The sequence below is a fragment of the Pseudorca crassidens genome, chromosome 16 (genome assembly GCF_039906515.1).
Source record: "Pseudorca crassidens isolate mPseCra1 chromosome 16, mPseCra1.hap1, whole genome shotgun sequence".
NCBI lineage: Eukaryota > Metazoa > Chordata > Mammalia > Artiodactyla > Delphinidae > Pseudorca > Pseudorca crassidens.
In genome coordinates, this window is record NC_090311.1 from 28,176,635 (window position 1) to 28,194,319 (window position 17,685).

The following is a 17,685-nucleotide window of genomic DNA, read 5'->3' on the forward strand; positions in this document are numbered from 1 at the left end:
TATTTCCACATGCCATGCTCTACTGAAACATAATGAAAACGCTCCGTTTTTTTTTGTTTTTTTTTTTTTGACTGCGTTGGGTCTTCGTTGCTGTGTGCGGGCTTTTTCTCTAGTTGTGGTGAGCGGGGGCTACTCTTCATTGCAGTGGCTTCTCTTGTGGAGCACGGGCTCTAGGTTCAGGGCTTCAGTAGTTGTGGCTCGCGGGCTCTAGAGCACAGGCTCAGTAGTTGTGGCGCACCGAAAACTTTCCATTTTTAAAACAAATTGTGATGGGTGATGAAAAGTGGATACTGTACAATAATGTGGAAAGGAAGAAATCGTGGGGCAAACGAAATGAACCACCACCAAGCACCCCAAAGGCTGGTCTTCATCCAAAGAAGGTGATGTTGTGTATATGGTGGGGTTGGAAGGGAGTCCTCTACTATGAGCTCCTTCTGGAAAATCAAACAATTAATTCCAACAAGTACTGCTCCCAATTAGACCAACTGAAAGCAGCACTCCATGAAAAGCGTCTGGAGTTAGTCAACAGAAAACACATAATCTTCCATAAGGATAACACAAAACCGCATGTTTCTTTGATGACCAGGCAAAAACTGTTTCAGCTTGGCTGGGAAGTTCTGATTCATCCGCTGTGTTCACCAGACATTGCACCTTCAGATTGCCATTTATTTCGGTCTTTACAAAATTCTCTTAATGGAAAAAATTTCAATCCCCTGGAAGAATGTAAAAGGCATCTGGAATAGTTCTTTGCTCAAAAAGATAAAAAATTGGGGGAAGATGGAATTATGAAGTTGCCTGAAAAATGGCAGAAGGTAGTGGAACAAAATGGTGAATACGTTGTTCAATAAAGTTCTTGGTGAAAATGAAAAATGTGTCTTTTATTTTTACTTTAAAACAGAAGGAACTTTTTGGCCAACCCAATAATTAGGTTGTTAAGGTGGAGCCTTCATAAATAGAAGTAGATGAGATGTCTGCTTATAAGAAGAGATGTCTTATAAGAAGAGATGTCTCGCTGGGCCACATGAGGACACAACAAGAAGGCCATCTGCAAACCAGGAGGAGAGCTCTCACCAGACACCAAATCTGCTACCACTTTGGTCTTGGACTTCCCAGTATCCAAAACTGAGAAATGAATGTTTAAGCCACCCAGTTTATGGTATTTTGTTATAGCGGCCTGAGCAGACTAAGACGCCAGCTATTTCAATTTTTTATCTTGAAGTATTTTTAAATCTTTCCTTTTCTTTCTGTAAATATTTACTGGGTATCTAGTATGCGCTAGTTGCTGAGGCAACAAAAAAGACTTTTAGCCTTGTGGTGGAGGGGGGTGCGGTTTGGATGGTACAGCAAATAAATAGGCAAGTATGATAGTGTGGTAAGTACCACAGCAGGCAGAACACTGGATGCAAGGAGTACAGGTGGGGGTCAACACAGCCTGGTGGTTTCTAGGAGGCAGTGTCAGATCTGAGCTACATTTTTAAGGATATACAGGAGGCAGCCAGGCAACTGAAGAGAATGATGGTAATGGTGGAATGTGTTCCAGGCAATGGGAGCACCAGATGCTATTGTATTTTAAAATGCAATTCACTGGGTCCCCATGCCTCAACAGTGCCATGCAGGCAATTAACATGTTGTTTTTCACTGCAGGGTTCCTCCCATACTATGGAAGCTGCAGTCATTCTGCAGATGTATTCAACTCAGATATGCACAAGAATTAATATCCCGAGGGACAACCCTCAACCAATGGAAGAGAGGAGCACAAATGGTCAGAGAGGAGGTGACCCCTAAAACCTCAGTGGAGACAGCAGCCCTCCTGACACAACAGGAGAAACAATGTGAGCATCAAATTGAATACAATTCAAGTGTTCAAGTGCCTGGTATGTGCCAGGAAACCTAAAATGTGTTAAGTGTTGGACCAACAATGAACAAAACAATAGTGAATAAGACATAGTCTTTGTTCTCTTAGAATCAACAGTCTCATGGGAAGGTAGACCTTAATCAAAGAATTCCAACTATGATGAGGCTATACAAATGGGAAGAATGTACTACTGGTAGTGTAAAGAAAGAGAAGGGGGAGATAAAGAACGAGAAGGTATGCTAGCCAGTTAAAGATCAGGGAATAACAAAAATTCTACAAAATTTTTTTTTAATGAGCAAAGGATCTCAATAGACATTTCTTCAGAGAAGATATATAAATGGCCAATAAGAACATGAAAGATGTTTAACATCATTAGTCATTAGGGAAATGCCAATCAAAACCACGATGAGATAGGACTTTATACCCACTGGAATGGCAGTAACAAAAAAGACAGACAATAACAGTTGTTTGCAAGGATGGGGAGAAATGGGAATCCTCATACACTGCTAGTAGGAATGTAAAATGGTACAGCTACTTTGGAATATGTTTTGACAGTTCCTCAAAATGTTAAGCAAAGAGTTACCATAAGACCCAGCAATTCTGCTTCTAGGTATCTACCCAGAAGAATTAAAACATGTCCACACAAAGTGAACTGTATACTTTAAAAGGGTGAATTGTATGTGAATTATATCTCAATAAAGCTGTTACTTTAAAAAATGAAAGCTCACATGTGAAGCCTTATAACGTGAAGACCTCAGTTCAAGAACCTTCCAGGAATGGACCAAAGTTTAGTACAGGTATAACATTATCAGTGAGAATAGGAGCACCAAAAAATGAGACTGGTGAGGTAGGTGTCAAGAGGGGAGAGGATCATGGTGGGCCTTCTGAGTCTTGTTACATACCAGGGATTTTTCCAAAGGTTAGAAATCTTTCAAGCAAAACATTTCAGAATTAAAAATTTAAAGCACAATACCATTTATATTAGCACCCCAAACTATGAAATAGGTATAAATCTAACAAAATATGTATCTACAGGATCTATATGAGGAAAACTATAAAACTTTGATGAAAGAGATCAATGAAGAACTAAATAGATGGAGAGATAGTCCACGTTCATGTATAGGAACACTCAGTATTGTCGGTGTTACTTCTTCCTAACTTGATCTATAGATTCAATGCAATCCCAAATCAAATCCCAACAAGTTATTTTATGAATACTGACATACTGATTCTAAAGTATATATGGAGAGGTAAAACACTCAGAATAGCTAGTGTAATAGTGAAGAATGAAGTTGAGGCCATGACCTAACTTCAAGACTTACTATAAAACTACAGTGATCAAGACAGTGTGGTATTGGCAAAAGAAGAGACAAGTAGATCAGTGGGACAGAAAAGAGTCTAGAAATAGACCCACATAAATATAGTCAACCGATCTTTGACAAAGGAACAAAGGCAGTATGGAGAAAAGATAGTCTTTTCAACAAATGGTGCTGGAACAACTGGACGTACACATGCAAATATACCACTCTGGTTCAGGACTTTCATGGTGAGAGGCAGGGAGTATATGGGAGCTCTGTATCTTCTGCTCAATTTTGCTGTGAACCGGAAACTGCTCTAGAAATATAAAGCCTTAGTAATAAAAGGAAAAGTCCATTAAAAAACAAAAATTAAAAAAAACGCTTTCAAGATTTTTAAGCAGGGAAATTGATTAGGTAATTTTAAAACTTCCCTTTTCCAACATGTTTACCAGTCCACTCTGTTTATTCACTTGCTTTCAATGTCCAGAATATTAAAGTTCTAACTTTTCAAACATTTCAAAGTCAATAATTTACCTCATTGTGGAATGTCTGCAAACAAATGCTTGCAAACAACTGAGCGTAAGCATCAGTGGACACTGGTTTCACAGAAAGTGCCAGAAGGAATACAGCAATGTATTAATATATGAAGTCCCTAAGCTACCTATGCCTGGGTTCTTCATGCACAAACCCATCATCGGCTATGGCTGCATCCCAGCCTAGTGGCCCCACAGCTAAAGGATATATGAATGCAGGCCAGTAAGGTTGGTTAATGGAAGCAAATAGTCTGCTGTGGGAAAATACAGAGAAATAGATGGCTCTGAAATTAGTGAAAAATAGTAAAGTTGAAACAAGAATTTTAGTGCTAAATAGATTTTTTTAATGTTTTCTGTAATTAGTAGGAAACAACAGTAGACTTTTTTAGATTTTGAAAAATATTTATTTTAACAAATTCCCCATAAGATAATGTCTAGATTCTGAGACATTACTATTAATAGTAAGATTTATCTCAAAGAATAAATAAAAGCATTAATTACCTTAAATGCAAATACAAGTTAGATAACGTTTTCAAATACCAACTAAGTAATCGGGTTTTTCTCTTTATTGTGATAAAATATACATAAAATTTACCATTTTAGCCATTTTTAAATGTACAGGTCAGTAATATTAAGTACGATCACAATTTTGTGCAATCATCACCATTATCTATTTCTAGAACTCTTTTTTTAATTAGATAAATTAATAACAAATTTTCGTACAAGGAAGGCATCAGATTGTTTCACTGTGGCATTTTATCAAACTTTTCAGGAAAAATAATACTAATCTTTTAATTAAAAATTTTAAAACTTTTATTAAAAAGAAAAAAAATGGAGCATTTGCCTACTTATTTTATCTGGCTCTCATAAACCTGATATTAAAACCAAACACATTACAGAGAACAAAATTGCAAACCAATATTCCTCATGTACATAGGTACAAAAATCCCTAACAAAGTAATGGCAAATCAAATCCAGCAAAATAGAAAAGTTTTATTACATCATGAGAAAGAAGAGGTGTTCATCCTAGGAATATAAGGTTAGTTTAACACTTAAAAATCAATCATTGTAGATTGCAATTAAAAAAGTTTTTGGTTAGCTTTTTAATTTATTGTTTTGCTGCATTGGTTCTTCATTGCTACACACGGGCTTTCTCTAGCTGTGGTGGGGAGGTGGGGGGCTACTCTTCGTTGCGGTGCGCCGGCTTCTCATTGCGGTGGCTTCTCTTGTTGCGGAGCACAGGCTCTAGGCGCGTGGGCTTCAGTAGTTGTGGCTCACAGGCTCAGTTGCTCCACAGCATGTGGGATCTTCCCAGACCAGGGACTGAACCCGTGCCCACTGCATTGGCAGGCGGATTCTTAATCGCTGAGCCACTAGGGAAGCCCTTTTTGTTAGCTTTAAAAAATTTATTTATTGGGCTTCCCTGGTGGCGCAGTGGTTGAGAGTCCGCCTGCCGATGCAGGCGACACGGGTTCGTGCCCCGGTCCGGGAAGATCCCATGTGCCGTGGAGCGGCTGGGCCCGTGAGCCATGGCCGCTGAGCCTGCGCATCCGGAGCCTGTGCTCCGCAACGGGAGAGGCCACAGCAGTGAGAGGGCCGCGTACCACAAAAAAAAAAAAAAAAAAAATTATTTATTGAAGTATAGTTGCTGTACAATACTATTTAAGTTACAGGTGTACAATATAGTGATTCACAAATTTTAAAGGTTAGGGACTTCCCTGGTGGTCCAGTGGTTAAGACTTCGCCTTCCACTGCAGGGGGTGTGGGTTTGATCCCTGGTCAGGGAGCTAAGATCCCACATGCCTTGTGGCCAAAAAACCAAAACATAAAACAGAAGCAATACTGTAACAAATTCAATAAAGACTTTAGAACTGGTCCACATCCCCAAAAAAAAATGTTTAGAAAAATTTTTTAAAAGTTATACTCTTTATAGTTATTGTAAAATATTGGCTATATTCCCCATGTTATACAATATATCCTTGTCGTGTATTTTATACCTAATAGTTTGTACCTTTTAATCCCCCAGCTTTATAGTTAATGAATCATTAGTGCTAAAAGGAAATAGTACATGTAATGGAGAGGCTTAAAAAATCAAAAGTTGCAGATTTTGTGAACAAGAGGTAGGAAAGATATGAATCCTCCCTAATCTCAAGCTTCAGGAAGGTAAATACGGCCAAAACCAATTCCAGGTTGTTTTTTTCCAAGTCCAAGAACTCAGACCAGCCTTTGGCTGGCAGGTCATACCCCGGGTGTGTGCAAGACTTTGCTAACAAGCAATCCAGACAGTTACCAACATCGAGTAGCTGAGATGGCACTGCTGGAAATCACTACTCTTGCTCTTGTGATTTGTGTCACTTGCCTGGTTTTGCTTTTTGTGTGGAAGAAAAGTCACAAAGGGGGAAGGCTTCCCCCTGGCCCAACTCCCCTTCCCATCATTGGGAATCTGATGCAACTAAACCTCAAGGATGTCCCTGCATCTCTCTCCAAGGTAAGGGTTTCATTAGAGGCTGGTCATCTCCAGGTAAGGGGGGGGTCATCTTCAGGTTATCTTCATGTCATCTTCAAGCGTTCTTAGTTTTACTCACCACTAAGACACTTGGGGTGTCTGTTTCTGTATTAGAAGACAGATATCTTTTTTTTTTTTTCTGGATTGGATCACTTTAGAGCAGGTAGTGAGGTGTGTTAACCTGACCTGAGATATAGATTGAATTCTAGTGAATGGGAAAATTCTGAAGTCAGAACATACTTTGACTGAAAGGCTTCCAGTCCCCTCTGCGTGTAACACTTACCAAAAGGCAAGCCAAGCAAATGTAATAACTGTCCTTTTATATTATTATTACTATTTTATACTAATCTGTGGGATACTTTATGATCCTCCTTCTAAAGAGTGATCCCCACATCTTGCTCTGACACAGCCCAGCTCTGCTACGCTGACTGACGACATTCACTCCTTTGGAAATATTCTTTGGGAAAAAGTATTATCTCAATGAGTTCATTGTGCAAGCATATATTCTCCAGAACAACCCTAATTACTGTCCTCTGATAGATCAATAAAGAAAATATGATGCGCACACACAGAGTATTATTATTTATCCTTAAAAAAGAAGGAAATCCTGCCATTTACAACAACATGGTTGAACCTTGAGGATATTATCCTAAGTTATATAAGCCAGACACAGAAGGACAAATACTATATGCACTCATAATGTGGACTCTAAAAGAGTCAAACTTGTAGGGAGCAGAATGGTGGTTGCCAGGGGCGGGGGAAGGGGGAAAATAGGGTGATGTTGCTCAGTTTTGCTGTAAAGAGGAAAGTCATGTTGCCATAGCTGGAAAGGACTAGAATCCAGTGCACAAGTTGGAGAATTGGGCCTTTTTTAGGAGCATGGAGAGTCATTTATATTAACAGAAAACTATGTACATGGGCACAGATTCAGGTAAACAAGTGGATGCTATGGTAGAAGCATATGGACATTCTCTTCTGGTTATTTCTATTATCTCTGTGAAATAGAGAGCAAAGTCATCAGCTGAGGGTGAGGTTGGGAGAGGAGGACCTGGCATTGTGTGCCCCAAAATATAGAGACACAGTCATTCAAAGAGAACAAAGGAAGTAAGTTTCATTTTCCTGGGACAGAGAAAAGAGGTACAAAATGGCAAAATTCTCTACCATTTAAGTTAAAAAAAAAAAGGCAGAAAGAAAAAAATGGTGTCAAGTTTTGCTTCTTAGAAATAATTATCATAAATAAAAAATGGAGGATTATAATATACAAATGGATTTTTTAACAAATGGATTTTTTTTTTAATTTTTGGCTGCTCCACGCAGTTTGCAGGAGGATCTTAGTTCCTCAACCAGCACTCGAACCCGCGTCCTTGACAGTGAAAGCACGTAGTCCTAACCACTGGGCCGCCAGGGAATTCCCTAATGGATTTTTAAACATAATTTTATTTTTCAACAATTTAATTTAGAACTTGAACATGTTTCTGCACCATTGTACATCCTCATATAAGTAATTTCAAATGGCTGCTTTGAATTTAACTGCATGGTTGTAAAATACATTTGAAAACACCCCTAGCTGTCACATGTTGTAGCACTCTATTTTTCCCCTTGGCACAATGCTATCATAAATATATAGATTTCATCCTTTTTAATACCTGTTTAGTGAGCTCTCCTTCTGGCCCTTATCCTGGCTGCTTCCTTCTCATCTTTAGTTTTACCTTAAGTGTTACCTCCTCATAGATTCCTCATCTATTTTATTGTTTTCCCATTATCATCCAACATAGTACATTCTTTATCGCTTTCATAGAATTATGCTCAGTTTCTATTGCAAATGTAGTTTGTTCGGCTATTTACTGCCTGTTACTTCCACTAGACTCTAAGTTCCATGAGGGTTCCTGGCACAGTGTCTGACACAGTATAGGTGCTTAGTAAATATTTGCTCAATTGTTGCATGTATAGATGAAGGAAAGAATGAATCCATGACTGTACCCCAGGTTCAATTCCTGAAAGGAAATTAATGGAGCAAAGTCTAAGCTACTTGTGAATCATTACTTAATTTCCACTGAAGCCTCCAATGGAGAGATTTCACAATAGCCCTTACAACCATTTGCATCTCTTTCCAGCTGGCCAAAGAGTATGGCCCCGTTTACACTCTGTACCTTGGATCCCAGATCACTGTGGTCTTACATGGATATGAGGCGGTGAAGGAAGCTCTAATTGATCAAGGTGATGAATTCCTTTACAGAGGACATATTCCAATTATTGACGATACCCAGAAAGGATATGGTATGTTTCAAAATAAAAGTTAATTCTCTTTAGCAAAAAAGTCTGATTAACCTAATGAGTGTCTGTTCTGCAACAAGCTACAAACTAGATGCTGCAATACTGCACTGCAATTTTGATACTAACTACCCAGAGTTAGTGCAGACTCCATAGGTTAAGGGCGTCATTCCCAAGAAGACTGCCCTCACTTCTGATGTCAGCCACAAGTTCAGGAGTCTCCAGGTTACCCACACTTCTGACCAACTGGCTAAAAATTCAGGGTTTCCGTGACCACCTCAGGTTCAGTAATTTGCTGGAATGACTCACAGAACTCATAAAGGTGCCATACTTACAATTACAGTTTTATTTATATGAAAGATACAAATGGAGAGACACATAGGGCAAGGTTTGGGAGGGCCCAAATGCAGAGCTGTATTCTCTTCCAGGGAAGCAGAATGCATTACCCATTTGATGCATTGATGTGTTCACCAACCAGAAATCTCACCAGAGCTTGGTGTCCAGATTTTTTAATTGGAACTTCATTACTTGGGCACGATTGATTGACTCATTGGCCACGTGATAGAACTCAGTCTCTAGCTCCTTCTATTCCTTGAAAGTCAGGAGGTCAGGCTGATATCACTTGGCTGAAAGCTCCAATTCTCTAAATACAGAGTTGGTCTTTCTGGCATGGAGCCCCACCTTGAAACTGTCTAGGGATCCACCATGAGTCACCTCATTATCATAAACTCAAGTGTGATCCCAGGGACTCAGCATGAATAACAAAGACACTTCTGAGTTAGAAGTGGGCATATCCAAGCGTTTAGAAGCTCTCTCCCAGGAACCAGGGACAAAGACCAGACAAATTCTTTTATTATTCAACAGATGCTCTGATAACTCTATTGAGATAAACAGACTCCAAGTTCCTTTTAAGGTAAATCTGCAAATATGATTGTGATAAAAATCAATCTGGGAACATTTTGAAAAAAACAGTTGTTACCTAGAGGTCTTAGGGTTTAGGGAGCTGGAGAAGCCACGCTTGGGGTTGCATTTCACAGGATACAAAGGCTGCAGTGGCATAGTGGCAGCAACAATAAACAGATGACTAGGTATAGAAATTACTGTGTTTTCAGTGTCAGCCTGGTTTGGGGATGGGGGGGTTGGGGGGCGGTGGTGAGGGAGCTGGGGGGTGGTGGTGAGGGAGCTGGGAGAGGGTGGTAGGATCAGAGCGGTGACACAGGGAGCTACAATGGTCTTAGTCAAGCTCAACTTCTTCAGTGGGACAATAGGATCACAGATAATTATTTTATTATTATGTTTCAAAACTTAGATATATGTTACATATATTCCTTCATATGTATGAAGTATTACACACACAGAAACCTAGGACAACCCGAAAGTCTCCTCCAATCCACTTCAAATTGTAAAATTGCAAGCCCCAAAGAAATAGAAACCTAATTCTTTTCAAAGCATATTTATGAATAATTAATTAAATATTATGCAGTGTACTAAGTGATAAAAGAGAAGCAATTTTTGATCTCTCTTACATAAGATCAGGATGCATTTGCCCACCTAAGAAGCAACAAACCTTCCCTCTACTTCTTCCGTTTTTTCTAAACACGTTGATTACATTGTCTGTGTGTGAGCTTTAAAATCAACCTTTTTTTTTTCTTTTGGCTGCGTTGGGTCTTTGTTGTTGCACGTGGGCTTTCTCTAGTTGTGTTGAGCGGAGGCTACTTTTCGTTGCGGTGTGCGGAGGCTACTCTTCGTTGCACTGCGCGGGCTTCTCATTGTGGTGGCTTCTCTTGTTGGGGAACACGGGCTCTAGACGCGTGGGCTTCAGTAGTTGTGGCACATGGGCTCAGTAGTTGTGGCTCACGGGCTCTAGAGCGCAGCCTCAGTAGTTGTGGCACATGGGCTTAGTTGCTCCGTGGCATGTGGGATCTTCCCGGACCAGGGCTCGAACACGTGTCCCCTGTGTTGGCAGGCGGATTCTTAACCATTGCACCACCAGGGAAGCCCCTAAAATTAACTTTTAATTGGAGCGGGAAGCTTCTGGGTTGGATTGGGCTCAAGAGGGAAAAAAATATTGCTCAAAAAATTGCTGTTTTCACAACTCTGAGAAAATTGGTTTTCAAACTTCCTATAAAATCCTTGTTACTGCTCCTTACTTGCCTGTAATGGGAACTCAGCTCTTCCTTTCCTAAAACTATCCTGGAAAATAACAAAGAACCATTCATTGATATTTTAGTTTTCCTTCTGCATTAGTTTCCTGGGGCTGTCATAATAAAGTACCAAAAACTGTGTACAAACCTTAGGGCAACAGAACTTTATTGTCTCACAGTTTTGGAGTCCAGAAGTCTGAGATTAAGATGTCAGTGAGGTTGGTTCCTTCTGAGAGCTGTGAGGGAGAATCTGTTTCATGTTTCTCTCCTAGCTTCCGGTGCTTTGCTGGCAGTCTTTGTTGTTCCTTGGCTTGTAGATGTATGACCCCAATCTCTGATTCATGTTCACATGGCATTCTCTGTGTATATGTTTCTGTGTCCAAATTTCCCCTTTTTAGAAGCATACAGTCATATTGGATTGGGCCCACCCTAATGATCTCATTTTAACTTGATTATCTCTGCAAAGACCCCATTTCCAAATAAGGTCATATTCACAGATACTGGGGGCCAGCGCATCAACATATTTTGAGGGGAAACAAACCCATAACACCTTCGAAAATGAAATGTCTGCTAAAATACTAGATAGCTTTCTTATCTAGTGATCTTTGAACACTATAATACAGTGCTGAGGATTTGTGTCTAATCAAGTTGTTGAAACATTTTCTGTTAACTGTCAACTCAATATTTTGTCTAGTGTCTTAATCTTTAAACATTTATCTCATTGACAGATTGCAACAGCTCAAGCCCTTACTTTATCTTTTTCTTTTTTTCTGAAAAAGTTTTATTGTGCACAGAGGGTAAGGGCTCAGTCCTTCTTGGCTGCCGCCTTCCTCATGGCGGCCAGGGCATTGCTCAGCTCTTCTCTCTTCCTCTTGGTATGGATGTGTGTCCCCACCCTTTTCTTGACGAACTTGAGGGCCCGCTTGGCCTTGGAGACCTTGAGCAGCTCCATGGCCCGCCGCTCGTAAGGGATGAAGCAGCACACGTCCCGGATCACGTCCTACACGAACTTGGTGTGCTTGGTGAGGCGCCAGCGGCGGCGTCTGTGCCTCGGCTTCCTCACGTCCTTGGTCACCTTGTGGCCCTTGTTGAGGCCCAAGGCCATGGGTAGCGCAGAGCCATGGCTGCTGCTCTGCAATGGCAGCCGCGGCGGAAGGGCCTCCGACGCGCGGAACTCTGGGATTTCTACCAACACGGGGTGGCAAGTGCCAGAGAGGCCCCCTTACTTTAACATATTCATTCAATCCACACACCAGTTTTAGATGCCATTGTTCAGTCGCTAGAATGCAAAAATTAAAATAACTTAGTGCTCTTAAAGGCATGGATAAACAGCCATTCATTCTTTACCTGGAGGAGTGCAATGCTGTAACATTTTTGGAAAGTACTATATCTATGGACATATAAACTGTAGAGACCTACTGGGGAATCTAGTTTACATAAATAGAAACAACCAACTATGTAATTATTCACCCATGCACATACTTGCCCCAGTGCAATGGGAGTGGAGAGGGCATTGCTTCCTTGGAACAGTCCACGCCTGCAGGGATGCAGGTGTGGTAAAGAGAAAGAAGTATATTTTTAAAAAAGATATTTACATAATGGGTATAGATTCTGAACAAAGTGAGAAAAATAGGAGAGTATCATCGCTATCTCTTGTGTAACAAACCACCCCAGACTCAGGGATGTAAAACAACAACCCCCCAGACCCCACTTTTTTTTAATGCTCATGGATTCTGTGATCAGGAATTTGAACACGGCATAGTGGAAGGGGTTTTCTCTGATCCACAAGGCCTGGGACCTTAGCAGACATCCAATTTTTTTTTTTTTTCCAAATAAAGCAGTTAAGGGTGATTCAAATAGCTGAGGGCTGAAATCATCTGGAGGCTTCTTCATTTACAAGTCTGGCTTCTGGGCAAGGATGACCCAAAGGCTGAGCTCAGCTGGGCCTGTCAACAGAGCATCTCCAAGTGGCCCGCCCATGTGGCTTGGGCTTCTCGCTGGTGCCTGGAGTCCAGGAGGGGGCATCCTGAGGGGGAGCATCTGGAGAGTGAGCATTCCAAGCTGCAAAGCTTCTTCAGACCAAATCTTAGAACATAGAACCATTCTATTCATTGCAAGTAATTCCCAAAAGCCAACCCAAATCCAAATGGACAGGAATTAAGCTTCCATTCTTGATGGGGAAGTGGTGGTGGTCACACTACGGAAGAGAATGAGGGATGGGAGATGTTGTGGTTCACTCTGGAAAACACAATCTGCCCACAACAAGCAGGTAGAAGGGGAAAGTGTCACCTCTGCACTGATAAGGGAAAACTTGAAGAACAGAAGTTTAAGTGGGAGCCAAGTGGTTCTGCAGTGGAAGATAGGATTACAGAGCCTTCTGCATTGAGTCACAGGCAGCCCTGGACCAACGCTGAACTCCCCGTGTAGAAAAGAAGAGACTGACTACTGTATGTGAGATTCATGTGCGTATATGTGTACATTCCCAGATTTGGACTCCCAAAAGCATTTCAATTTTGGAATAGGGCAATAGAAAATGTCAGATTTTCCTCTGAAATAGATATTGTCAAGAGCCTTGACCTTAAACTTTTAACTGACAGCATCAGTGAATCAAAGCAGCCTTCACAAAGCTCATTTATTGTAATCAGAACCTAGAAAATATATCGGCACTCTCTCCTGCCATCACATTTTCCTGGCATATACTCCAACACTGGAAGAATTCAACCATCTTCTCTGTGCGTGTGTCCAGAAGGTAAACACTGCTAGAGAAATTCTCTTAGTAATTACACTGGCTTCCCTTTAAATTAATACTTTAAACCTCAATTAGACTCTTAATACAACACGTTCCTCTGATTGGCTCCCTTTTCCACTCTCAGAGACTCCTCATTCCTCCTATTAACACCCCCATTATACATTTCCTCTCTCAGAAGCACTGTATCATAACTCATTGTAACAACAGAAGTATCAGAAATGAACTCTCCAATTTCTTAACATTTTATCTATGGGTCTATCTGCCCCTGCACCCACATTCTCCTTTTTTTTTTCTCCTGTTACAATTGAAAAAGTGTCCCTTTCTTGACAGGGGAAATTTTCACATGTGCCCTAGATCCTATAGCATCTCACCTTCCCAAGGATTTTACTTCTTTGGTGATGCCTTCTCCATCCCTGATTACCCATTTCTCTCCGCTTGTCTTGAAAGCCACTCGTCTCTCTTCCCTACTGGCCCTGGTTCCCAGTGCTACAGTTACTGCAAGCTGAAATTCCCACACTCTTTCAACAGCTGGCTCTGACTGGGATCAACCAAAGAGAGGCACTGGCAAGAGATTGGGGAGTGGAAGGAGAGCCAGAGGGCCCCCCTCTCTCTGTGCCTCAGATAGCATCTCTTCCAAGAGCTGCATGTCCCCCCATAACTCCAGGGCCACTTTGGTTCCTGGCCAGGTAACCCCAGCCACTGAGCTCCTTTGTCCCTTCCATGGGGAGATGGTAGCAGTTTTCTGCTGTTGATAATTACCAGTTGTCTCGCTGTCCCTGGTTTGGCCTCTCAGTGTTTCCATCACCTTAAAACCAATTCCCTAGATTAATTTTCCTCTGTTTTAAATATTAAGGGAGGCTTGTCTTTTGCTGGTTGGACTGTGACTGATAAACTCACTCTCCAGTGAATCATTCCCAGGAGCATGTGAATATTCCACAGCACTCTCCTCACAACTCCCTTCGGTTACTGTTCCTGGTTTCTTGCCCCTTAACAACCAAACTTCTCTAAAGAGACATCCATAATGATGGAGTAATTCCCCTCTAGAAACCTATCTTGAGAGATAATACAAGATGTGGGAAAAATTATAAGCAAGAATGTTCACGGTAGTAATATTTTTAGAATCTGGCATACAGCCGGTGTCAACCAAACAAAAAATGCAGTGTGAGAGCTGTGAGTTCACTTTCATTTGGGGACTTACTGAGGACTATAGCCCAGGAGACAGCGTCTCAGATAGCTCTGAGAAACTGCTCCGAAGAGATGGGGGGGAGGTCCGTATATGTATGATTTGGTGAAGGGGGTATGTGCAATCAAGCCCCCATCTCGGTAGAAGGCTGCTGCTAGTCACGAGGAACAGATGTCTCCCTAAATGATTTTATTGCTTTTCTAAGTATGAGGAAATGCAAGAAATAGAGCTCCTAAAGTTTTCTCCTGAAAATATCTAACTATCTGAAGGCCTGTTCTGTCAGTTTCCCCAGAGCACAAAGTGCCTCATTCCTGATCTCCCCGCTGAATTCTTTCAGGGTCTGTTGAAGGTCAGTGACTGCAGTGGCCATTGACCTAATCCTTGTAGAGCTGGATGGCAAGTGACATGCTTTAGTTGGCACAGGATAGCAATGAAAATTTATTAGATAAATGGAAGAATAAATGAAGAGCAAAAAAAGGCAACATTTAAAAGTCTAATTAAGGATTAAATAAAAATTTTACCAAACTTGTAATTGCTTTTTGATTTAAAGGTGATACAAAAACAGTTAAAAATTTAAAGAGATTAAAATATTCCTAAAATCCAATAATAATAATAATGTTATTATTATGTTATAATAATAATTGGAGTATTATTGAATTATTATTATAATAGCTATAATTATATAATATTAGCTAATATTTATTAAATACTTCTTATGTGCCAGATACTGTGCTGGGGGTTTCTCATGTATTACCATATTCAGTTAACACAGTGGACCCATGAGGAAAATATTTTTTATTTCCATTCAACAGATGAAAAGCTGAGGCAACAGAAGTTAAATAACTCACCCAAATTAGAAAGTTTTGGAGTAGAGATTTGAGTTCAATTTGCCTAACTCTAGAACCCAGAACCACTAACCATAGTCTCAATACACTAACCTATTCTTAAATTTTTTTGTTTTTTAATTTTTTAATTGAAGTATAGTTGATGTAACATATTTATTTTTATGTACCATCTCCCAGATGTTGTTCATATGCACACATATTTTACATAGTTGTAATTATAGTATAGACATATTTGTATACTGATTTTTTCTTTTAAATATTAACATTTCTGCTATTTTTACGTAGTTTTCATAATCATCATTTTAACAATTGCTTACTTTTCCTAATATTGATTTACTATCATTGTATAATTATGCAAAAAATTACCCTATCATTAGCATTTAGATTGTTTACAAATTTCTTAAATCAGTATAGATGACATTGCAGTGTACACCTTTTTAACTTTTGCTGAATTATTTCTTTGTGTAAATTCTTAGGAAAGCAATTAATGGATCAAAGACAATTTTAATAGTTTTTGCTATAAATATTGCTTTAATTTCCATAACAGGTCGTGATATGCAAAGAGGCTAAACAATGCACCAAATTTGCCACAAGCTTGATTGCTTTAGGTACAAAATTTCTTTTTAATGCTTGCTAATTTGGTAGATGTGAAATGAATATTTAAATTATTGTGTATTGAACATCTTCTGTGTGCAAGGTAAGAGATCATCGTGTGTCACAGAAAATATTTGGAGAGATGCGCCAGTCACTTAACTAAGTAAAATCTAGTATAGGAAGTAACACAAGTAAACAAATTGCTGTAATACAAGGTAGAAAAGATAAATTGTATTAAAGCATCACGCAAGCCAATTCAGTTAAAGGAAGGCAAGATTATCTCCAGTAGAGGATAGGGAAGACTTCAAAGAGAAGGTTTTCAAGATGGCTCTTAAAGGAAAGCTAGAAACTCAACAAAGCACATAGGGCGGGAGCAGACTTGTCAGCAAAAGGGAGAGAATGAACAAAATAAGGGTGCAAAACAATGTAGTTGCATTTAGTGAACAGCTGTGATTGGTCTATAAGCTCAGAGTTAGAGCCAAGGGAGAGAATGATGGAAATGTTTGAGGTTTTAAAGGTGTCAGAATGAGACTGAGGTGGGGAGGTGGGGGTGGGGTAGAGGGACCCACTGAATGATTTTTAACACCAGCCTCATTGTCCCTGTATTTGATTTTGAGTAACCTGGAAACTGTAGATTTAGAGGAGTGAAAAGGGAAACTGGTTTGAAGATGATTAGAACTTTTAAAATCTGTAAAAGTATTAGAACCTGAAGTGTGGTAGCGTAGTATGAATTGACAAGAAGGGACAGATGAGAAAGACATTTTGGAGGTGGAATCGACAGGACTTACCAAGTGCAGATGTATAGGGTGAAGGGCAAGAGGGATGTGAAGATGCCCTGAGGTTTGGATTTGGGGCACTAGGAAACTGGTGGTGCATTAAGGAAATTCAGGACACGTAACTGGTTTTGTACAGAGGAAGGAATGAAAAAACACTGGTGTGAACATACTGAGTTCCTTTGCTCCTGAGTTTCTCCTTGTTCAGATTAGCTAACATTAGCCGTAGTAATTTCAGAGGCAAATGGAAACATATATTCCCTATTGCTCTGCTTTCCAGTTGCTTATCCTCTAATAGAGAAAATCACAGGTAGAATTAAACCACAAGTTAGAGGGATATTAAGTGTAAAACAGACACTCAGGAAAGAGGTTTGTGAGAACACATGCCCGTCTTTACTACTTTTAACAAAACCAGACAGAGGGCCCTTCCCACACTTGGGAATGTTCTCTACCTGCCAATGATCCGCCTCCTGACTCCATCACCCCTGCCCTCTGTTGACCAGAGCTTGGGTTTTATTTTCTTTGTGACAAATATTTCACCCAAACCAAAGAATATGTTGTGCTCTTCAAAGGCCAGTTGCTAAATCCCTGAAAAGGGGCACTGGCAACAGTGCAGGGTGGACACAGGGGATAAGCTTCAGGGAAAGTCGGACTCCATGATGCAAAATTCGTTCCTGCTCTTTGCTTCTTTTCCTAGGAATCTTTTTCAGTAATGGAAACAGGTGGAAACAAATGCGACGCTTCTCCCTCATGACCCTGAGGAACTTTGGGATGGGGAAGAGGGGCCTCGAGGAGAGGGTCCAGGAGGAGGCCCAGTTTCTGGTGGAGGAGCTCAGGAAAACAGAGGGTGCGTTCCATTGACCATCCTTTGGGGCAAGGGGCTTCTACACACAGAGCTTCCCACCAAAGCTCCTCCTTTGGGAGGCACGCAATA

At 40.4% G+C, this 17,685-nt stretch overlaps 1 protein-coding gene and 1 pseudogene across 1 annotated transcript in view; one reads left to right on the plus strand and one right to left on the minus strand.

Annotated features, from left to right (window-relative positions):
- The first annotated feature begins 5,754 nt into the window (after nucleotides 1–5,754).
- Nucleotides 5,755–17,685, plus strand: part of LOC137208885 (cytochrome P450 2C23-like) — a 32,018-nt gene continuing 20,087 nt past the window's right edge. Inside the window, exons 1-3 of the mRNA XM_067709702.1 lie at nucleotides 5,755–6,174; nucleotides 8,307–8,469; nucleotides 17,449–17,598. Of these exons, the coding sequence (XP_067565803.1) occupies nucleotides 5,995–6,174; nucleotides 8,307–8,469; nucleotides 17,449–17,598 (493 nt within the window). The 5' untranslated portion in view covers nucleotides 5,755–5,994. The remainder of the gene's footprint in view (nucleotides 6,175–8,306; nucleotides 8,470–17,448; nucleotides 17,599–17,685) is intronic.
- Nucleotides 11,371–11,729, minus strand: LOC137208889 (large ribosomal subunit protein eL36 pseudogene; annotated as a pseudogene).